This window comes from Alligator sinensis, unplaced genomic scaffold (genome assembly GCF_000455745.1).
Source record: "Alligator sinensis unplaced genomic scaffold, ASM45574v1 scaffold451_1, whole genome shotgun sequence".
NCBI lineage: Eukaryota > Metazoa > Chordata > Crocodylia > Alligatoridae > Alligator > Alligator sinensis.
Genome location: NW_005842097.1, coordinates 1282408 through 1307031, shown reverse-complemented (window position 1 = coordinate 1307031; position 24624 = coordinate 1282408). Strand labels below are relative to the sequence as shown.

The 24624-nt window shown below is 44.4% G+C and overlaps 1 protein-coding gene across 4 annotated transcripts in view; it reads right to left on the bottom strand.

Moving 5' to 3' along the window:
- The window catches only part of RAD18 (RAD18, E3 ubiquitin protein ligase), a 131572-nt gene that overhangs the window by 61389 nt on the left and 45559 nt on the right, over positions 1–24624 (bottom strand). For 3 of the 4 annotated variants that reach the window (XM_006024142.3, XM_025204783.1, XM_025204782.1), the window contains exons 8-11: positions 21512–21588; positions 21032–21092; positions 12376–12504; positions 10499–10661 (exon numbers count right to left, since the gene is read on the bottom strand). In XM_006024142.3, the coding sequence (XP_006024204.1) occupies positions 10499–10661; positions 12376–12504; positions 21032–21092; positions 21512–21588 (430 nt within the window). The remainder of the gene's footprint in view (positions 1–10498; positions 10662–12375; positions 12505–21031; positions 21093–21511; positions 21589–24624) is intronic. The other variant, XM_025204784.1, reaches the window with a different exon arrangement.

Here is a 24624-nt window from a genome sequence, read left to right as displayed (position 1 = left end):
GTTTGGTCGTGGAACTTGGATCCGACCTGCTAAACCAGGAAGAAGCAAGCTTCTTGGTCAGACAAGCTTCGTGGAGTAGAGGACATGTCACTGACATCGACATGGTGGCGTTCAACATTCACTGGCCTATTCCACTGCCAGCGCTTGTTGGATGACTGATCGGTCAGAAAGCCCACGCATGCGTATAAGAGGCTTGAGCAGTTTCCACCCAAGTTGGAGGACTCCACAACCATCTGGAGGAGGAGGACTTCACGTCTTGTGAAGACCTCTAAGCGCTGCGGAGCCTATCGGACCCAGCGTGTACCTTGAGAAGGCTATAGGGGTCTGATCAGCCTCTGGCCTCTCCCCGTCGCCAAACGATCCCTCGACGAACCCCTTCCCTGCATGCAAGTTCCACGGAGCCTAGCAAACTTCGTGTGAGTGTATCCAGAGCTCTTTCTAAGAGTGGTTTTCTTCGGTTGACACGACGGGCTCGCGTGTTTAGAGCCTTCAACCGGATTGGGCTAGAGGTGGAAGGAACTCTTGTCTGCTTCTCTTCTTTTCTGTCTGTAACTGCAACTCAAGCAAGTTTTCCTGCCTGCACCGCGACCATCTTTGGTGTAAGTAAAATAATCTTTAATCAACCGCTAAGCGTCCGTGCCTAATTCTAGTCCGCCGGCCTGCATTCCCCAACCCGCGTGCCAGGGCTGCTGGCCACAGCCCGCCGCGCGCCCCCGAGAACCTTGGACCACTCCCGGCCCGCACACTCCACAGCTTTCTCCATGGAAATGAAATAGTGAGGAAAGACCTAGGACAACACAGTAACAGGATTGCTAGGGGCCTTTGGACTCAGTGGGTGTATCTACAAGTCGTTTACTGCAGAGTTGACTAGTTAGCTTGTGCGGTGCTATTAGGACAACTCGTTAACTCTGCCATAGGTTAGTACTGCCCAACACAAGTACTATCCTATGGCAGAATTATTTACTCCAACACAACGCACCTGTAGACACTGACCGGGCTGGCTGGGGTACGAAGGTGCTCCAGCGTGGGAGCTGCCTGCCAGCTAGCCCCATACTGAAGCACCCTCATGCCCCAGCCAGTGCCTCCACAGCACATTGATCCAGGTCAGAGCAGCCTCAGGCTGGCAGGCTGATCCCCAGGGCCCCCTGCCAGCAAGGGTTGCTCCACCCTGGTTTAACATGCTACAGTCCCAGGCACACATGCAAACGCAGCACCTGGGAGCAATAAACTCTGGCACAAACTGCACCAGAATTTATTCAGCCACATGACTTGTGCATGTAGCCACACCCAGCATTTCTGAAGCACAATCCCTCAATGCAAAGTCACAAGAGTTGGACTCCAACCAAGACTTGCAAACAAGCTTCCAGTTGGGTTCCAGTTTACGAATACGATACAAACTAGACCTGTTGGGTTCATGGGTTCACAAACTCTCTGTCCACTGAAACTGAGTCAGAGCCTTTGAGGTATATTTGGCTGAAGACTTAAAAAAATGAGGTTCCAAGAAAAACTGAACACTTCAGACAGCCAAAAACTCCAAGCAAATAACACGCACACTGAAAGAGCCAACACAGCTGCACTTAGCCCAGCAAACAAGAGGGAAAGCTGACACAAGATGGGAGACAGCGGTTGGGTTGTCTACAGAGCACAGAAATAAGACATTCCTATTGGCAGACAGAATGGGATGGGCTATGTAGCAACCTGTGTCAGTGGCAAATTAGGCTCAAGAAAATAAAGTTTTTACTGACAAAAAAAAAATTAAATACAAAGGGTACAATTAAAAGCCATGCTCATGGTTTTGTTAAACACTGATATAGAAAATGCTCAGGGTCCAAGTCTCCCTAAGGAAATGCTATTCTTCATCAAATAAACATGCAAAGCAGGCAGCCTACTGTGTGCACTACAATACAGATGCTAATTTACAAACTGGGAAAACCTACAACTGCTCATCTGAGACAGAAGATGAAACTTTTTTATTTTGTTTCAATCATCTCAGACAAAAGTAGAGGAAAACCAGGTACTCCAGTGTCAAACTTGTACAAAGACAATTTGATCCAAATAATCTATCATACACTGCTGTTGCTACCAGCTACAGACAAACTGCTCTACGCAACCACACTTTGGATCCACTAAATAACATAACCATTGGCCCAAACTGTAGATGTCATGTGCCACATAATTGATAGCTCTGGAGAATATGCATTGAGAGATTTTTTTTATATGACGATACAACTGCCATTACTCACACATAAGACTGGTAACAGGGTGGTCAGTCTGTTAGTCTGAAGACTAAAAAAAGGTAGCAAAAAGTAAGGTAGCACCTTAGACACTAACTGAGGGGTAAGCAATTATTGGGGCCCGAGGGCCACATAGGCTGTTTTGGTAAGCTGTCGCAGGCTAGGTCAGTACTCCCACCTCCCCCCAGCAACAACTCACCAAAACTCCCTATGTGGGATGGGGCCCCAAGCAGTGGTGTTCTGGAGCAGGAGGGGCAGGCAAGGCTGGGATCACAGGGTGGGGTCACAGGGCAGTGACAGCACGAGGCCAGGGCCGGATCAGAACCACAATCCACTGCCCACACACACACCCCTGTAATTCGGGCTGTGCAAAGCTTTGGTCCCTGATTCGATTCAGTAGAGATTCAGCCCAATTTGGTGGCCGAATCTCCAAATCTGAATCGAATCAGGGGACCCTTTAATCTCTCTGAAGCAAATCAGAACCCCCTGAATCGATTCGGAGAGATTCAGAGATTCGGACATAGACACAGCTTTAACTGTTTTTTTCAGCATATCTCTAGGCAGCAGGGGCTTGTAAGTGCTGCAGTGCTGGGGCACGTGGAGTGCCCCACAGAAGCACGGGGGGGCTCCCCAACACGCTCAGCAGCAGACCCAGAAGTGGACCAGAAGCACGTCCGGTCCACTTCTGGATCTGCCAGGGAGGGTGCCGGGGGGGGCCCCCCACACCCACCCCCAACTCAGTGACTGGTGCCTCCTGGGTCTGGGGGGGGGGGGGGCCCCCGGGGTCCCCCTGCGGCCAGTTGTTGAGCCAGGGAGACATGGGGAGGCCCCCAGCATGCTCCCGGGCAGACCCAGAACACTTCCGTGTTTGCCGCCGAACACATGGAGGACCCCCCCGCACTCCTGTGGGACACTCCATGCACCCCAGAATCACAGCCATCACAAGCCACGCCTGCTACCTCAAGGTATGTAGAAAAACCTTTTAAAGCTGTGTCTATGTCTGAACTGCTGATTCTCCAAATCAGCATCAAATCTTCAGATTTGGATTCGGCTGAATCAAATCAGGGACAGTGATCCGAATCAACGAATCGAATCACTGACCCTGATTCAGGCTGAATCAGGATCTGAATCGAGTAGGGCTCACTTCGCGCACCTCTACCTGTGATGGGTGCGGGTTCCACAGGCAGAGGTGTGCAGGGAGCAGAGCATAGCTCTGCCCCACCCCAGCCCCGCGCTGCCATCACCCCACAATCCCAGCCCTAGGCCCAGATGCAGCTCCCTGCCCACACAGCTCCTCGGAGATGCATCTGGGGCTGGGGCCAGGATCTTGGGGTGGTGACAGTGTGAGGCTGAGACGGAGCTGGAAGCCACCACCAAGCCTCACTCGGGGGCTGCAGCACCCAAAGGGAGGAGAAGAGGGCTGTGAGTCCCATGGAGGAAGCTCGGGAGCAACTTAACCTACCCCTACTCCTCTCCCCTTGCCCAGTCTGGGGCATGCAGGATGGAGGAGGGAAGGGGGTGGACCCAGTGGCGACTCCATGCCCCACCACTTGTACCAACCAGGAACAGGCCAGGGCCAGGGGAGGCGAGTGGTGCTAGGGCACCCCTTCCCAGGCCACCAGGATACCTGCACAACAGCAGCAGCCCCCAGGCCCTCCAGCTTGGCAGGGTGGAATAGCACAGGGTTGAGTGGGAGCCCATGGGAGGGTGCTGCATCTAAGGCCTGGGTTGGGTCTCCATGGAGGCCAGCCCCTAGCCCCAGATGCAGCTCCCTGCCCAGCCACGCGCTGTCTCCATGGAGACTGGCCCCATCACCACACACCATTTCACTGTGCCCCACACCAAGCCAGCAGGGCTGGGGGCTGCTGCCACTGCATGGGCATCCCAGGGCAAGCTGCAGACTGGCATGGAGCAAGGGTGTCCTAGCACTGCCCAGCAGGGCTGAGGGACCCACTGCAGGCTGAACAAAATCACTCCGCGGGCCATATTTTGCCTACCCCTGGACTAACTGGTTCAGAAGCATGAGGTTTTGTAGGCAATAACCTACTTAAATAAGACAAGTAGGCAATAACCTACTTCAGTAGGTTATTACTTCACTACCTATTTTTATTCAGTGCAACTGAATAAAAATAAAATGACAGAACAAAAGGTGGATAATTCTTCTAAATATTCATTTATAAAGGAGACTGACAATTCAGAGGTTTTACCCAGTCAATTGGAAAACAGTTGATTACAGTTATAGAGAATTTCTAGCTACCCAGCACATTTTCAGTTACAATCGCGCTGAGTTTTTTACCAAGGAACAACGCACCACAAGTGGCTAATATAACTGCCTGTGGGCACCGTGGAAAACAAGTAACTGCTCAGTCTTCCTCCTCGTAAATTTGAAATTTTAAATCGTTATCGTTACATTTTAAAAGAAGGCTCCTTAGCTTAATTAAGAAACTGCTTCTGCAATCCAGTTTGTTAATCCTGGCTGTGGCAATGATCAGTGAGTGGAGGAAGACTGGAGTCCTTGGTTCTCTTTCAGCAGCCACTAACTTCTCGTATGATCGAAAGCCAGGCATTTAACTTTTCTGTATTTTGGCTTCCTTATGTGAAAATCATATTAGTATAATGCCTTTCTGAGCTATCTGCTATTTCAAGGAACAACTATTCTCCCCAGTTCTTAAGCTTTGCTGGTTTGGAGGTTTCTTTATTAAATTCTTTATTAAATGTTCTTTATCCTTATCTGACCAGACATTCAATAAATAGCACTTTTTTTTTTTAATCAGGTCTCCTGGCAAGAAAGCTATTTCTACCAGTATTTCTGTCTCCACTCCTGGGAAACGTGCTTATTTCTGGCATCTATCCCATATCCTCCTTTTCAACACTGAAACAAAGAATTAAAATCCCCTTGCATTAATTAACTTTGTCTTTTCTTTCCTCTTCTGTCATATTAAATTGCTCTTGGAAGCCCTTCTATCTCCACCTCCACCTTTTCCTTAAGAACTGAAAATGTCTTATTACTGAAAAGGATAAAACAAACAATCTATCTTGCTTTTATTCTCTACCTTGTCTGCTTTTTTTCCCTTCACAACATATCTCCATTGTACCTGATATTTTACAAAACTGTATCTTTTCTTTCATCTCTATCAATCTCACACGGACATGTGATTATAAGCCTACTTCTTGGTTAAATGTCACTCTTACAGGAGAGCAGTTTCTTGTGAGGACCATGAGATGCATGTGGCCTGATTCTCAAAAGACCCTAAAGAAGTCACAGCTCTCATTGATTTTGATGGAAACTAAGGATGTATAGCACTTTTGAAACCCATGCCAGAAGATTTTATTACCAATTTCACCTCAGACAACTTAAAATATCACCACAAGCAAGTCTTTAAATTCTTTGGCCCAATGTGGCCAAGTTTGAATTCCAGGAGCAGTAGTGACACTCCCCTGGTGACCATGCGACCCTTGCCCTGCTCCAACTCAAGAGTACCCTACCCTTTCTCACCCTCCTGCCACACCTTGATGTACTTATTTGATCGAAAAGGAGATTGCCCAGTGGGTCTTAGCACGAGCCGCAATTCCTCTGACAACCAGCAGGTCCCTCTTAAACCCCGACGGGTTCAATCCTGTCCTCACGATAAGTGGGCCCTCTCAACCCATCCATGCGCCCCCAGGAAGCCCGTGGTCTTAAAGGGTTATTCATCATCTCTGACCTCCTCTACAGAAGTGCCCATGCCTCACAGGCATTACTATACAATCACTCCCTTGTCAGGGCCTCAGTCTTCTTGGCCCCAACCACTTTTCTCTAGCTGAGTCTTCTAGCCCAGGTCCACTGGGGCTTTTAGGCCCCAGATCTTGTCTCATATACTTTAGGACAAGAGGCATATACTTGGTCTCATATACCCCATCTCTGCCCCGTCTTGGGCATTTTTCTTTAAGCCCTGTTTTGGCTCTATTTGGGCCCCCTAGCCCTGTCTCCATCCTGCTAAGGGCACTGAACCCACCTTGGCTCTGTCTGGGCTTCCTGGCTCTGTCTCGATCCTACTCGGGGCACTGAGCCTAATTTGGTTCTGTCTGGGCCCCATGGCCTTGTTTGGCTTCCAGCTGTGCTAGGCTTCAACTTCTTGCTAAGTTACAACCTCCTTTAGGCTTCAGCCTGCTCTGTGGTTTTGAGCCTTTAGCCCTGGAAGGACTCAAAACACTCTCATGCCCTGGGGCACAACTGGGACCTCCGCCAACCCCTGATAGTTCTGCTGGTTTAAACTTTAATGAAAAATAAGCCTGCTGGCAATAATACAAAATAAACCTGCTCTAGGTCCAAGCATCAACAGTAGCTTACAGTTAGGGCAGCAAGGCTTCCCCTTCCCCTGAGGTGCCTCTCTCCAAGTCATCAGTGGCGTACTGGCAGTCCTTAGGGCAGCTCAAAAGTCAGCCAGGTATCCTTCTGCAGTTTTTCTGAACAGGAGCTTGGCAGGGTAAGACTGCCTGACCTGGGTCAGGCTCCAGGCTTTTATGCTGCACAAGCCCTGCCCCTTCCAGTCAGGTGGTACTCTAGCCCTGCTCATTAGGGTCAGATAACTGGTTGCCATGGCAGTTTGACTGCTGCTCTAGCATCCTCTTGCTACCCAAGCCAGGCTCTGCCCTCCTCCTGTCCAATTGCAGAGCAGCTAGCTCTACAATAGGCAGTCATAGCTCTTTGTCCCTAGCTGCCTGCTCCCTTGCAGCCAACTTACCCCAGGCAGAGCTCTCCTGACTGGCTGCAGATATGCTCCTTCATCCTACCTAATGGGCAGCTCCCTGCCTAGGCAGCAATTTTTTTGGCTGCTTTCCCTCTTGTGGCTAGCCTTTGCTCAGCTGTCTGGACTCCATCTGATTCCATTTCTCCCCTTAAAGTAACAGAAGCCCCAGGCTCTCTGTTACACCTGGATTCATATGCCTAAAGTGAGACTTAAGCAACATTGGGCACATCTACATGTGCACCCAACTGCACAGTAGTTACGTGCTTTAGCAAGTACTAAGCAACTGCGCAGTAACCACTGGTACTGTGCAGTTACAGCATTGCATGGGTCATTTCCAACCCTACTGCACAGTAGCTCGTTGCAGCAGTGTCACAGTTTGTGCCCACCAACACTATGTCGCCATAGCATCTTGGACCCATTTACACCAAAAGTTAAAAACTTCAATTCTCACCCCCGCCCCCCACTCAGCTATCAGTTAATACTAGAGGTGCTTAAAATTTTCAACATCAAAGCTGTCACAGCTCCACTTTTAAACACATGTGGAAGCTACTTGAGCCTTAACAGGATCTACACCCTGCCAGGAGCTAGAAACCGGGCATTCTTCCACTCATCCATCTGATAAGCAGTTGTAACAAGCCTTCCAAATCAAATCCCACACAAAATGCAACGTCAAGCCTTAAAAGCACAGAAGGAATTGATACCACTGGCTCTCAGTTTATACAACAGGTCAGAATTAGAGCACCCACCTGGAACAGGGACCCATATCCAAACTTATTTTCTGCTTGAGGAGATCTGAACCCAACATGCCAGGTCACGGTAAAGTACCTTATACAGCAGTCTAGAGGCTATTCTGTGATAAAGACTTTGTGGGCCAGTGGGAGAGATGGAGTGAGCATGCTTCTCGTCACTGGTAGGTATTGTACGGCTTTGGGGACTTCGTCAGCACCCTGCCCCCCAGTGACATCAGGGTGAAATTCTATTCCAGTGCCCCCTAGATGGTCTGGGCGCTGCCCCCTTTTCTCGCCTGCCACGTCTTTGGTGTTGTTGTTGGGGAGGCAGTTCCCTGTCGGAGGACCCAGAGAGGTCTCAACCCTGTGGGTGTCTTCGTGGGGCTCCAAACCCTCTCTTTACCCCACCCTTACATCCTTGGCCTGGGTAGATGCTGCTCCCCACAGGTCTTCTCACACTGCCCGCCTTGACAGGGTCGGGTCTTCCTGGCCGTCAATCTTTAGGGGTCCGTCCCTCATCTCTGGGTCGGTTTCCCCTCTCCTGAGAAACTAAACCTGCCCGATCCAGGGTCAAACTGTAACTGAAGAACTCAGCTGAAAATGACCGGCTTCTGCCAGTGGGCTCCCGAGATTCCCTCTCTCTGGGCCTTTAATTCCTTGGGGGAGACTTATCTATCCCCTTTATCTTACTAGCCATGTCCAGCCCTTGCCAGCTCTTCTGGCGTCACTTCCCTGAGGCCCGGCTGACCTGTGGTCCCATCGCTCCGGTCTCTTCAGCTGGCGCCGTCTACTTGCCCCTCCTGGGGGCTCATGATTCCCCATGCTCTGCCTGCTGTAAGGCTGTCTGGGGATGCCTGCGAGCCTAAGGAGCCGTCCCCAGCCCCAGTGTCTGAGCTCCTGGTCAGAGCCCGTCTGCTTCCCAGCGGCATCCCTTGAGGCTGCTGCCTCTCAGTGGAGCTCCCTTGGCCCCATCAGCCCCTGAGGCAGCCCTCTGCTTCACCCATCGGGGTCCTCCGGCAGGCACCCAGCTCCTTCTCATGGCGGCTGGGGCTGGAGCCTACCAGTTCTGCAGCCAGCGTCTCCCAGCTGGCGTTCTGCTCCTCCTTCCACAGCCCTGGCTGCCTTTCGAGCAGCCCGCGCTGCTCAGGAGCCACGCCCCCAGCTCTCACTGATACGCAGGCTCAAGCAGCTGCGAAACTGCTGAGCCTGCTTTTGTGTCAGCATAGGCATTCGGGTCTCTCTCCAGCTGCTGCCCATTTTTGTTCTTGGGGTAAGTATCGGGGCGCACTGTTCAGGGTCTGGGCCACACTGGGGGGAGACTCCTGCCTCCCCTCTCACACTTCTCTAAACTTGTAATTAGGGTATCCACTTGGGTTCAAGTGCCACTGATAAATCCCTGGAGACCAGTAATGCCTTAGCAAATAATACATTTGCTAAGGGGTCTTCTTAAATCTGTCAAGCCCTAATGTTGTTAGGACAGCTTTGATCTAATTAAAGACAAAGAACTGGAATTTCTGGTATCAGAGGAGGAAGAAACAATGGTACAGCACAGCAGAGGGGGAGCCAGGAGAAAGGTTCCAGTCCTTGCTAGCTGCTACTCTACTGCCTGAACGTTCACAACTTCCTGTGGATACCTTCAGATTCTAGACATAGGAAGCCTCTTTCTTTAAAAAGAATGCAAAGGGACATTTTTCTTTAAGTCCTGCTATAATCAGGTATCTGGATCAAGTTAGCACCACAGCCAAAAACAAAATTATTGCGAAAAAAGAAAAAAGAAAGAAAAAAGAAAAGTTAATTAACAGCTGCATTTGATCTTCCCTCTCCCCCAAGAAAGCAGGGCAATAGGTTCCATTATTGCAAAAAAATCTTTATCTGGGCGTTGATCATCTTGTTACTTGACATGGAAGCAGATGGCAAATTACAGAGTAACAAGTAAACATCCTAAACAGATAATAAACTTATTTTTAACACACAAAGGGAAGGTTTCACATTAACAAAGTAATTCACTACCAAAAAAACCCAAAAACAAACAGCTGAGTTTCTTCTAAAAATGTTACCCTATAGAAAGAGCATGAGTTTGTTACATAATTTATAAGAGCATCTTCAAGTCACCACTCAACACTACAAAAAACTTCTTCCAACAAGCACAAAAGAGGCCCAGTGAAAGGCAATGTGATTTAATAGTCTGAGTAGGAGACTAGCAGTCAGGATTCTTGGGTCCTGTGTTATTCTGCCACTGCCTGAGAGAGAGAGCTTGGATAAGTCATTTAACCTTCTTGCCTTCCAATTTACCCACCACTAAAATGGGTATGAAACAACATACCCAAGTAACAGAACTTCTCTGAGTTTAATGTTGGAAAAATGTTTTTCTTCAAATGAAAGGAGAAGCAAGAGGGAGGGGAAAGACTGTACGATACAGTCTTATGGATGATGTTCCTTCCCATTACAAGCAAAAGACCAGCTCCCCTCCAATTTATGATGTCACATAATCCTTGTGGCAGTTATTTACATCAGGATTAATATTCAGAAATTATTAAAATGTATTCCAGCTGGTCTTTAAAGCAGTTTAGCAGATGGAAACAAAGAGCAGAACTGACATGTGATCATAAACCACAGAGTAGGAACCACAGTTATAAACTCAATTCTACCCTGAGCGATGTTGCAGGATTTCACTGACATCACAAGACTTGCCACGTTTCCTCTCATAGCTATGATAATATCAATCAGGAAGGCGAGAGCAAAGTGGGGGGGGGGGGGGGGGGGGGGAGGGAAAGGAAGAGGGATTCGTAAATTGTTAGTCACTAACCTGCTTGTTGATCCTGATGATTGTGAGAAGGCAGGAGAAAGGGATCGCTGGTCTTCAGCCAAATTATGGAACTCGATTCTCTCGAAATGAGAAGTTTCTGTTTTGGGTAGCTGGTCCATTACACAAATCAAAGCTGTACATTCTTCTTTAATATTTTCTTCCCCTGGCAGAAATATTACAAGATAAACACTCAGTAGAGAGTTAAATTTAACTTTTTACGGTTTTTCTGTTTGTTTCAGTAACTTGCAGCCAGCACATTTTTTTTTAAAATCATGTTTCAAATACCAATTTCCTGTCTTTACCTGCCTGTGCCGAGACCTCTACTACTAGTGCAACAAATAGCCCAATTTCTTTTCTCACAATGGAACCACCATGAACCAGAGACCACAAAGAAAAAAACTGCCCCTATTATCTGTCTTAAACAGAGTGCTGGAGAAAATGTAATGAGACTAAGTGTGTTCTAGCCTGCATTCATAAGAAAACTACATTTTTTTTTTTAATAGTGAATAGGCAAAACGTGGCAGCTCCGTTCCATAGTTCCCGATACAAATTCACCTTATAATCAAAATACATGACAATTTTTCAGCTTGGAAGCTTTACAGCTCAAGCAATAGCATGGCTTTCAGTAAAACAAATGTGATGGTTTATTTGCTAATGCTGCTGAAAAGATAAAAATGTCAATCTACCAAGGGATTGCTTTTCTTTTTTTAAAGAAAGGTACAACGTATCTAGAGAATGTGTGTGTCAAAAACCCAAATCAAATTATGTTTGATTAATATTTTGCCTACTGATGAACTCTTATCCTAGAAAATGGGTAGGCAACCTTTTCCAGGGGTGGGCTGGAATGACCCACTTCAATTCAGAGGTGAGCTGTCAGGTGCTAGGAAGTGCTCCCCTATATCACAGCCCCCGCACAAGTCAGAAGATATGCACACACTGCATAGCAAGCAGCAACAAAACAAATGAAACCGAACAAACCAATTGTGAGAGAGCTAACAGCACCCACGGGCATTTCTCTGTTCTTATGGATAGTACAGACAACATCCATGCACTGGATGTTGTTGCTACGCCATAAAACATGCTTGCTGAACAAGTTATAAACTGCAGTCGTGGTATTTTCTCCTCTTTTTATGGAGAAAAACAAAACACAAAAAGAAATTAATCCAAAGGGCAGAATATTACATGGCCACACACTGTAGGAAGTGTTGCATCGGAAGCAACAACGTTTACTCCTTAATTCTATACTGCTCACCTCCCAATTAATACAAGTATCTAATTCCTGGTCACCATCCACCTATCAAATTCACAATATATGCAAGCCAGGAACATCAGGTATATTAGCAACTATTGGCATAGTTTAATAAGGTATAGACTGTCCTATGACAAACTGTCAATGATTTCAAAAGACCCTCCACTCTGTCCCCTTCCCCCACTTACTGTCAGGTGCAGCTCAGCTCAGGCTGGATTCCCTTCTGGGCACAGAGCACATGGAAATAACTACATCCCTTGGCCAGCCAGTCATATGGTACTTCTTATGAACCAAGAGATGAGACTTCAAGCCACACTCCAGACTTGTGGCAAAGGCCCTCCCCAGTAGATCCAGAGGTGCATGCGTACCACATCTTTCAAGCTGAGGAATCACTGGCTACAGAAGCTGGCATACCTTAACCACGTTGGCCTAAATGAGCACCTAGACTCAGGACAGTCCTTGGAGTCTTATGCTTCAGGTTAAGTATGCGTTTGTAGACTTAAGTCATGGCCTACATGAACACTGGGCAGTTAACCCTGTTTATACATTTTGGTCACTTAGAGAGATGACCTAATAGAGATCGGCATTTTTATTTTCATTTATATTAAACAGTATTGCTCAACTGTACCTGCTGGCTCTTCATCAGCAGTTATGGTCTCTGTATCCTGTGTGGTCTCTATTTCCCTTTTACAAGCTTTCTTCCATCGGTTATTGACTTGATCCACTAAAAGCTGAAATTCACTTTTGTGTTTGTTTCCTAAAACACAATATTAAGCTCTTTCAGGAAAAAGAAATTGCTCACAGAAGTGTCAATCACCATGAAAAGGAAAGGGAAGAGTGAGGGCCCCTTGAGTAGAACAAATACAAAATGCCTAATAGAAAAATCACTTGTGATGCACTACCCTAATGTTCGGCGTTCTATTTAAAGGCCCATTTCCAATAGGCAGTATGCTCAACCCTTACCGAGACACAGAAGTGTTGACGGCACGTGACACAAAGGATAAAGTCTCTAAAATTTGAATGACATTTCATATATTCATCTTTTAAAATATGCACACACAATGCACTCTCTGGGTGGAATCCTGAACTCACTGAAGTCAATAGGCATCTTGCCATCAATTACAGTAACCTCAGAATTTCAGTACACCTCTAAATAATGTATTCTTTCGATCAGGTTGATACGCTCTTCAGGAATCAAATCTTACTGTATTTAAAAGATCCACCTTTTAGTCTTATTACTTTGAAGCTACTTCAGCAACTAGCTCTAAATTGCGTTGCATGGAACACTGCTGGTTTACTGAGAGCTGGCCGATTACTTGACACCATCTGTTAAGTTTGAATGGTATAAAAATCAGTGTATTCTGCACTGAAAATACAGCAGGATAAAATAACAGTAGCAAAAGCTGTTCTTATATGTTGTTCCACTTTGGTTCCCGGAAGTGAATGGAGACCACTTAAAGAAGTACAAGTGGCCATCTGGTCTCTATTCTTTTTTATTTGCTTATTAGTGATATTTATAGCAATGATTTTGGTATTTAGATGCATTTTTCACAGTGAAATGGACTAAAATCTTCAGCACCTTCAGCACAGATCTCTGAACAGGCCAGAGGTAGAAGTTTTACCTATTTGCCATCTGGACAAGTGACATAGAGGTGACTACAGAATTGTTTTATAGCAAAAAAAAGAAAGAAAATAAAAGGGAAAAAATCTAAAAAAGGCAAGCTCAAGGTTTTTAAGATAGTGTTTTTTCTTTATTCTTAGAAGAAACATTATGCACAACATGGTACATCCTGTAGGCAAGTAGAAAAAGAACATTTAAAAGAAAAAACAATATCACTGGCATTTTCCTTTGCTAAAATTTCTCCTCTAGCTCCCTCCTCCCCCCCCCCCCCCCCCCCCATTTTTAGAAGAAAAATGCGCTGTGGAACAAAAACAGCAGTGAATTCGAAAGTGAGGTCAACTATGCAAGTGCATTAGAATGAAAGAACATTCGTTTCCTGCCCCCAATATTATATCTGCCAATTTTTCATAAATCTGCTAAATAATTTATCATGCTAATATTTATCATTGCCATAATATTAGATAATACAGTTGAAGATTTTTTTCACCTAGGATTTTCTAGGATACTGCTCATTCATCAGACAGACATCACACCAGAGCAAGCGTAAAGACGATCAACTATGAAATGGAATACCAAATTTTTCACTTCCGTGTAACTTGTAATTAAATAACCCAATCAACTTGTGCAAAACTGGGTTGCTGTACAGTATATGGGACCAGGTGTGTGCCTCTGAAAATACAAGTAACCATTTCAATACACAAAAATAGTATCAAAGCCAGGCTGAAAACCTGGCTTTCATGTCATACACATGGAAATTCTGGTCTAGGTTGGATGTTCTCAACCTTTTTGCCCTCCCACCCCCAAAATTGGCCTATATAAACATAGTAGTACATGTATATAAAAGGTATTTTTGGAAACGCTTTCTCATTTTAGTTTCTATGTTCCCTGAAAATGGAAAGATTTGGTAAGTGCAGTTCACACTTTGCATAGTTTTCATTGCTTTCAGACTTTAATTATCAAAAAACCTGTAGATTACATACTATCTTCTGGGAGTAAAGAAAACAATTGTTTATCCTAAAAAAGTTAACCCTAGCAGAGTTTTTTGTACATGTAACTAAAGTAATATATGCAAGCAAGGCTATGAAAGATCAGTTCACTTTGGTAATGTTGAGTTGACTCTATTGGAATTTAAGGGCAGGTTTAAGCTACAATGTTTTTTCAGCTAAAAAGTTTCTTTGAGGAGCTGGCTTGAAAAACAGATGCATCTTTCTTGGGTTCTGAGAAAAACAGAAATGTAATGACAGACCATGAAGAAGAAACATTCGATTGTTTCCCTTTTATTTTAAAAATTAAGTAAGCCTTGACACCAGTATATTTCTGAAATGTTTATATGATGGAAGATCTGCTTTTAATGACATGAAAAAAATAAGTAACTCTCACATTCTACATTCTCGAGTACTCTGCAGGAATATGTCCAAACAGCTCATCCTCAGAGATTTTAGAAGGCCAAACAGCCCATTAAATAGAATGTGAACAGATGTATGAATTACATTACTTGATCACTATCCCAAATCCAAGAAACTGAAATATTTTCCAGTGTTTCATTTGACAAACATGGTTCTAAGAAACAATATAAAATAATGCTTTGCCTTCTGTCACTACCTCTTGAAACAGAGAAGTCCTGGTACTATTAGAAGTCCTGGTAAACAGTTAGTAAGAGAGCAATAACCCAAAATAGTAATACTGACTGGTACTGCAAGTCAATAAATGAATTCTACTACAACTGAAAAAGATGCCTGGAAACATTTTTCTTTATATATCCAGAGAAATATATATGCCTACCAGTTGAACAGAACTGTGTTTATGTCACTGCTTTGCAAAATCTATTCACATGCAGCTCTGGCTGCGTGTGTGATGAAAAGGACTGAGGAAGCAGATCTAATCCGAATCCGCAGAACACACAAACAAACCCCTTCTAAGGGCCAGGTCCTCCACTGGTGCCAATCAACTCAGTGACATGACTTACCCATGAACCCATCTACCGTGAAAAATGTACTGAGTTGCAAAGTAATTTGGACTCATCCCCGCAGCCTAGACTATGTTACTAGACTGAATGTTCATACATCACTTACATAATCAGTCCACTAGCACAAATACTAAGAAAAACAAATTTCTGGCACAAAAGACAAGGTCTGGTGAATCCTGCAACTGTAAAATGAACTTCTGGTTCAGAAGATATAGAATCCCTGTTCCAAGACTTGATTTTCCACCCCTGCCCTAGAAATTCAGACACAGGTGTCTAACACCTACCCTTTATTTAGCACACTGTATGGAAAAAAATGCAATCATCCTCCTCCCCTCACCCTACTAAGATATTGGAGCATGCGAGTGTAGACAATACTGTCACCGATAAATGCCATGTGCATGCGTGCAGCCAAGAATGAAGCTTGGAGAACATCATCCAGCCAGTAAGTCTGTGGGGGGAAGGGGCATAGGAGGGGGGCAGACAGAGACCCCCACAGTGAGGGACGGAGTGGGGTGGAGGCAGGGGCTGCCCAGCCAGGGCAGTGAATGCAACGCTGGGGCCGAGAGCGAGACAGAGCAGTGGGCGGCTCCCCGCTGCTGCGCACACCCCAAAGGGAGGCACAGGGGGCGAGGATGGGCTGCCCATTGCAGGCTCAGAACCAGTGGCTGTGCCAGCCTCTTCCTGGTGTGGGGGCTGGGCCAGGGCAGGCTGAGCTGCGCGGGGTGAGCAGCAGCAGAGGCAGCACTAAGGGGAGGCTTGGAGGGCTGTAGCCTCCCCATAGCTACCCCTCCTAGCGCAGCTGCCAGTGCCTGCCCTGAGGCAGGCCAAGGCCCAGAAAATGATGAGGAAATAATTTAAGATCAATAGAAAAAAGTATAAGTAACTAAATTGGTTCAGTATGAGATTATTTGGTATCTGCAAATTAGATCTTCTAGAACAATGCAATATTTAATGAGCACAATGAAAAGTACTGTACATTAAAATTAAAAGAACTTTCAGGATTAAAAAGACTTCCTTTAGATGTGTTTGTCTATAGTATGGAGAGTTTCTTTTTCAAATATACATCCTAGAACTCTTCCATCCTTTTAATTGAGAACACTTGTTCCCAAAGCTTCGAATTTCATAGATGAATTCATATTCATTCTTTTGACTTCTTTCTGCCATGAATTCCATAATAATCTGTATTTTTTTTGTATAAAAAATACATATTCTCCTCTAATCTTACTTTTTATATAAACTATTGGGTTTTGGTTTGATTCAGACACTTAATATTTAATATTTTTTTAACTTTTAAAATTGCATTTGAATTTTTTTTTTTACTATTGAAACAGCACCAACCAGTCTTGAAAAAACACATGATGGTATAACTTCACAGACTGCACAGCAGTGTTTTTACATCTGAGTAGTGGTTTGTTTGCCAGGATATTACTTTTTTTTCCATTTAAATGCCCCAAAACACCAAGAACTTGCTACAGGTAAAGCAAGGTTTACAAGGGCGCTGTTAATGTCCTACAACTGGAATCCCTAACTTTAAATTTTTTCTCTTCTATGTTTAAAAAGGTGCAGACATTAAAACTTGAATGATCACTGGAAATTGTTTTGGTATGAAGTGATTGACTACTGGAGTTTGCTTGAGTTTCCAAGCAGACTATAGGCAAAGCAAAACATTAGGGGTAGGAGGAAGGGTGGGGAGGGGGAGGGAGAAAAGTTACCAATATTTCACGAAAAATAGTAATACAGTTCAAAAGCTACTCTACTTATGATGGGCGAAATACACAAAGGAGGAACAAAGAAATCAACTGTAAAAAAGGTTAGCCTTTCGTCAGCAATTCCTACAGCACTTTATTGGAAACAGCCTGGAAGCAAAGATTCTCCCAAGAGTGACAAGTCAGCAATAAAGGATTAGATTGACAGGACTGTGTATGGAGGTAGAAAAGAACTCTTGGGAATAAACACAAGATGGAGCAGAAAAGGTAAAAAGGAAGTGGAGAATAACTTCAGAAAAAAAATAATAAGAAAGCAAATACCTCAGCTCTCCATCCAAAACAGAGCTAAATTACAGCACCTTCCTTTAGCTCCTCTAAACACTATCTTTTAGGGCATCCATTTCTGCTATACTTGCTACAGCAGGATTTCTTACAAGCAGCTGGCAGGACAATTATTTGTTTTTCTTTTGTTTGTTATGCCAACATAATACACTGAAAGAAAAAACCAGCTTCTATTATTTAGAAAAAGTTTATATATAGGTGTGTATAAATATACACATGTATATATAGGGCTGTGCAAAGCTTCGGTCACTAATTTGATTCAGCAGAGATTCGACCCGATTCAGCGGCCAAATCTCTGAATCCGAATCAAATCAGGAGACCTTTTAATCTCTCTGAATTGAATAGGAACCCTCTGAATCAATTCGGAGAGATTTGATGATTTGGACACAGACACAGCTTTAAATGTTTTTTCTACATACCTCAAGGTACCAGGCAGCTTGTGAACGCTGAGATGCTGGGGCGGATGGAGCGTCCCACGGGAGCACGGGAGGGTCCCCAGCACACTCAGCGGCGGACCCAGAAGTGGACCAGAAGCACTTCCGGTCCACTCCCAGGTCCGCTGCAGTGTGTGCAGGGGACCTCCCTCTGCCTCCTGGGTTGGCAACAGGTGCCTCCTGGGTTTGGGGGGGCAGGCATCCAGGGATCCCCCCCACAACTAATTGCTGAGCCAGGGGGACACGCCCGGGGGAGGGGAGTCCCCTGCATGCTTGGCAGCAGACCCAGAAGTGGACCAGAAGTACTTCTGGATACCCCCTGCCACCCCACACTCCTGTGGGACGCTCTGTCCGCCCTATCTCACCATTCACAAGCTGCACCTGGTACCTCAAAAAACATTTAAAGCTGTGTCTATGACCGAATCGCTGATTCTCTAAATTGGCATCGAATCTTCAGATTCAGATTCATCCAAATCAAATAGGGACACTAATCTGAACCAACAAATCGAATCGCTGTCCTCCAAATGGGGCCAAATCCGAATCGAATATGGCCTTCTTCGCACACCCCTAATATACATGTGTATTTATATTTTTGTATACAGGGGTGTAGGCTGTAGCCATGTTGGTCTAAGGACACAGATGTATGTCCTTATATGTATACATGCATTTTTATGTACATACATGTGAACATTTCATCTGGCGATGTAATTTCAAATATAATTCACTGTTATTTATAAAAGCTCATCAAAGAAATGGAAGCAGGGTGTCTGTCCTATTCCCAAAATGGCTTAAAAAGCAAGCTTCAAACAGAAGCAATATTTGGTGGGGGATGGGAGGTATTGACTTGAATTCTGATTACAAATAAGGGCTGGAAAAAAGAAATGAACATTCTGATGGGTGTTTGCTGCCCAATGTAAGACGCACACTTAGAATATGCCACAGATCCTAATGAGAGGTCCACCTTACTAGAGAAAATAATCACAGAGTTCAAACTGGCAGCCTCTCAGCAGAATGGGAGAGATCAAAACAAGAGATGGCTCCTACAAAAAAAACCCACTTAAAACCAAAAGAAGAATAATCAGGATCAGACATGTGTTTGTGGTGGCAGATAGAGAGAGAAGTAGCTGGACAGCGCTTGGAAATTAGTTAAGAACTTGAGAAATATAGCACGCAAGTAAAAATGGAAAAAAGTATTCCTGGCATAAGCTTACACAACATCTTTAAAAACAAAAATAGAGGCTATTTTGTGCAACAGCTTGACAGTTGTAGTAGTATAATACTGCATAGCTGAGGAGTCTAACATATGCACCAGATCTTGTCCAAATTATTTTTAAATATGCACTAGAAACAGATGGGATTACTTATCAGTTAATACTGCAATGCGAAGCTAGACATGAAAGGAAATGAAAAAGGAACTAGCCTTTGTAAATGTATACTCTTACAGGTGGCACTGGAGAATGCATTCAAAATAACCAACGTACAGCATGGGAAATAGCCTACACATGTGAGGCCATAAAGCTTTCAGCTACTTCATTTCCCAACTTCCTTCTATCTAAATCAGATGAACCTTCCCCTTCTGTCATGCTTTTTAAAAAGAGTTTTGAGAAATCATGTCCAGTCAATGGAAATAATCCATTTTCTTTGACCAACTACTCTACCTCCAATCTTCTTTTTTGAAGAAGGTTTTTGGGCACATAGTCAGGCAACACATGCCTGGAACTTTCAACAGTCCTCAGTCTGCAAGCTTAGGTGTAAGCCTTGGTATGGTAGAGAAAATTAGTGGTCATTGCTAGGGTGACAATAATTTGGATCTGCAGCTGGAACAAGGCTTTAATCTGTGTCTCAGTGAAAAGCTGCTGCCACAAGGCAAAATGGTGCATTAAAATAACCTTGCAGATGCTTAGGCAAGTAGTTTCTTTAACAATGGGAATGGTATGCAATATAAAATAAATCACTGGGCAAAAGAAAACAGGATGCGAACCAACAGCTGTTGTTAGGAGATCAGGTAGAAGCCAGATCTTGGAGAGGCTGCTGAAGTCAGCAGAAAACTAGAAAGAAGTAGTGGTTGACCAAGAGTAGCCAGATTCATGGCCTTACACTTGCGCTCTTAGCAAAGAGGCATGTAAATGAAGGAAATGCATAGGCAATCCTATGCTAATAAAGCAAACTGTAAACAGAGGTGGAGCTTGAGATGGGAGGAGAAATGGGTGGAACAGAAGGAGGGACGAAGGTGGGGTGAATGTTAATGAACCTGAACTAAAGCGTATAGATGCGAAAAGAACTAAAGTTTGTGGCTGCTCCCCGTGTTCGTAGACTGGGTGTCTGTGAGGGAGCTCACCCGAAGCGGTCTCCATTCTGAATAAAGCTGTTGCGACCAATGTGTGCAAGTAGCATTTGCTCTCCGTCTGCTCTGGCTAATGAGTATCAAGACCCATGAGTGATTGGATCGTCGTCTCCCTAGTTGTTGGGTGCTGCATGGAGTTGGGGTCTAACAGTCACATGGGAAGAACAGCAGGCATCTAAGATGGGTGTCTTCCATCTCAAGAATATCCCAAGTGCCTCTGAATATTTAAATTGCCATATATACATGTATGCACTCCGCAAACGTTACTGCCCCCACGTTTTAAGGCAGAATGGGAAGCAAGAAACAGATCTATTTGTCCGGGTTCACACAGGAAACCCTGTGGGAGAGTTTTTCCGAGGCAAAGGCTAGCAGCCTAGTCCACTGATTTTACTTCAGTCAAACTGCTCATGGACATCAGTAGTTTCACAGTGAATCAGGTTGGAATAGCTCTTTTCCTTTTCTTCTACGGCACCACAGAGAGCAGTACTGGGGTGCCTTAGCACTAGGGCCTTTCCAATGCAGAGGGCTACAGGAGTCTATTCTGACAGGTAGCCTTTACATGCACCAGGTTGTTGGGGCCTTTAAGAAGTTTAATGAAAGACTGTGGGTGGCAACATCTTCCAACTGAATTCTGCACCCTTCTCCTTCCTATCCAAGCAATGAGTTTGAGGAATGCTCAGTGCTTCAGGAAAACTGGATCTGAGAAGGCTGGATGGAGGATGGGAGTTTCTGGTGACCTCACATATCAAATGGAAGAAGACTGGCTTGTAATTTTAACATTAGTTTGTTTTTTATTATTTGTGTGAATGCCTAGAGCAAAGAGGAGGTGAATTAAAAAAAAAAAGCAAAGCAAATAAATCATATTACTTACGATAACAGGAGTGAATCTCATCTATTTCCTTTTCTGTCTGGTCCTTTGTAAATGTCATGCTCTACAAAAATCATACAAATGTTTTATTTATCATGGGAAAAATGAAGATAAAGCTGTTTTCCTTAAAGGCAAGGGGCTAATAAGAGAAGAGAAGAGAAACTATTACTCTTATTTACTGCCCACTCTGTAAAATATGATGTCAGAGGAGATAATTTCTTCCCATCAGCCTGGATCATCTCACCCATTACCATTAAATGCACCTGGGCCATTTAAGTGCTTTTGACAAGAAAAATGAGAGAACAGGAAAAACAAATGACTTGCACCCAATGTGCCCCTGCTTTGGTCTTACAATAGGTTCAAGGTCAGGACAGTATCTCTGTCTTGCTTCATAAAATCCCCTGAACATTTTTATTACAATTATATGCACTAGTGCTTAGTGTTTGATCTGTAATTCTTATGGAACAAAGATCGCCAACTTACGTTTTCACCAGTTTTACTAAATTCAAGTTGAGACCGAATCTTCTCATTGTTTTCAAGTTCTTTAATTATTTCTGCCACTGTAAAAAATACACAAGCATTGGAAACATTATATACTGATCAATTAAGATAAAGGCTAAAACAGCGTTGAAAGGAATTATCATGAAGCAAAATGACATGAGACCAAATGCATTAGCCTTGTGAGACTGAAATCCAGACGCGAGTCCCAAGTGGAAACAAGATTAAAGGTCCCGTCTCAGTGCCCAGCAGACATATGAACACTGTGAAACCACTCACTATATATATCGATATTACTAAAGTGTTGCAGCCTGGGCACAGGATACAGAGACAGGACACAAAGTAGGCCACGGATCTTGACAGAACTGGCATGGGGAAAGTACTACAGTGCCTTCCTACACGTGGCTCCCAGCCAGTCCCAGGCTACCAACCTCTTATTCCCCAAGCAGGAAACTCATGGAAAATATTTTTTTTCCCAAATCAGATTTTGGCTGAATGTTGTACGAACAGATTACAGTTTTCCTATGCTTTGTAGACAGATGCTTTTCTATCAAGTTTCCATTTTGTAGTACATATTTAAATGAAAGAGGTTAAATAATTAAATATGTTGCTTGCATTCTTTTTTTAGCTCCAAGAGCTACATCTCAAGGCAAAACAGAATTACCTGTATGCTATGGTCCAGATGCCATGGTCTAAAGAAGTACATACTACCAAAAGAACAAGTCAAATGTATCTAAATAGTTAGGAGTTAGACACAACTGAGCTCATTAATACTCTTAGACAAAGCTACAGTTATGCAAGATTTTGCATGGAGTAGCTCACCGCCTAGATTCCTCCACATTTCTATGCTTCAGCACTTCTGCAGAACCACTCGATAACTATGCACCTTTATAAAAACAAACACTTTCATGAGACACTGAAGAATTCCACATCTGGCCAGAGAAAGAAAGCTTCTTAAATTATGAAGAAATAAAACATGTAAAGCATCTGGGTTTAAGCAAAATCCAGAAATTTGGCACTCATGCCTTTTCAGTAATTCAGCTCTCCTTATTTTACAGTGCCCCAAAAACACTGCTAGATTTGAGACCAATTACCGTTTCCATTATAAATCTCGGACTTCAATAATCTAACCTTAAAAAAGCCACAATGAGTCAAAACGTGGTAAATGCGTTCACTTACGTATGCATTTGCGTAGCACTTCAAACCACTGTGAAATTATTCATTTCTCCAGCATGGGCAGTGTGCAGACAGGGACCTGATGGTACTTCGTCACAACATTTGTGAAGCATCACTCCAGGACCAGAGTAATGCCTGGGACTCTAAAAAGATGTAGCATAGCACCTAGATCTAGTGGGTCTTCGAGGAGTATGATTCAGCAGCCTTATCAGAACTGCTTTATGATGTTAACTTTGCTATAATCTAATACACCATTTTGAAATCCCAGTTTCATGAAGTCTCCTTTTCTGCTACTTCACTTCTCTTTTACTGTTTTTCCTTCAGTAACCACTCGGTTTCATCCTTCCTCCACAAACATCCATTTCCTGTAATTTCTAAAGGGACTGGTTTTGTTTAATATTTTCTTTAAAATTGTTCTCTGAAGATTTGTTAATTTGGAACCAAATCATTACGGGTGTGCGAAATGGGCTGTATTCGATTTGGATTCGGCCTGAATCGGGGACAGTGATTCGATTTGTTGATTTCAATGACTGTCCCGATTCGATTTTGCCAAATCCGAATCTGAAGATTCGATGCTGATTCAGACAATCAGCAATTCAGCCAGAGACATAGCTTTAAATGCTTTTTCTACATACCTAGAGGTACCAGGCACAGCTCATGAACGCTGCAATGGTGGGGCAGATGGAGTGTCCCACAGGATGGCGGGGGGGGGGGGGGGGGCCCCGCGTGCTCGGCAGCAGACCTGAAGTACTTCCGACCCACACGGGGGACCTCCCCACACCTGTCCATCTCAGCGATCAGCCGCAGGGAGACCCCAGGTGCACCCCCCGACCCAGGAGGCGCCAGTCACCAAGTCGGGGGGCGAGGGAAGGTCCCCTACATGCTCCGCAGCAGACCCGGAAGTGGACCAGAAATGCTTCTGGTCCACTTCTGGGTCTGCCGCCAAGCGCACTGGGGACCACCCGGTCTCCTGTGGGACGCCCCATCCGCCCCAGCATCTCAGCGTTGATGAGCTGCCTGGTACCTTGAGGTATGTAGAAAAAACATTTAAAGCTATGTCTATGTTCAAATCATCAAATCACTCCGAATCTCTCCAATTTGATTTGGAGGGTTCCAATTTGGTTCAGACAGATTAAAGGGGCTCCTGATTTGATTCAGATTCGGCTGCCAAACTGGGCCGAATCTCCACCAAATCAAATCAACGGCCAAAGCTTCACGCAGATCTACTCCCCTGCTGTGGGCTACAACCACTGGTGTACCTTAGCGATGCTATTCCGATGGCTACTTGGACTCGGGCAGCCTTTTGACTTTGGACTTGACATGAAGTTCTATCAACAGAAAATTACCATGTAATGTAATTACCGTGTCCTATAAATATGATAAAACATTATTCTCAGGAAATACAGCCTAAGTGGCTTCTGGCACACTTAAAAGTTACATCCTTTAATCTTGTAATCTTGAGTCAGTCGTAATAGTTTTGCTTTTTATTTTAGACCAGCATTTCTCAACCTTCTTAGACCTGGGGCACCCTTTGATAGACTCAAAGCACCCTTTGAAAAATGCCAGGTCTTAGGTTTCACTTGTTTTTTTTATTACAAAAAAAAAAAAGAGCAATACTTCTGTTGCAAATAACTCAGAAAGACCACAAGTCAGAATGTTTTTAATACTGCAGTTTCCTGTTGAAAATCTGTTTATGAGACTCATAGAATCATAGAAAATTAGGGTTGGAAGAGACCTCAGGTCATCTAGTCCAACCCACTGCTCAGGACCAGGATCGTTCCAGCCAGGGCTTTGTTAAGACAGACCTTAAAAACCTCCAAGGCTGGAGATTCCACCACCTCTCTAGCTAACTTGTTCCAGTGTTTCACCACTCCTCTAGGGAGAAAGTTTTTCCTAATATCCAACTTAAGCCTCCCTTGCTG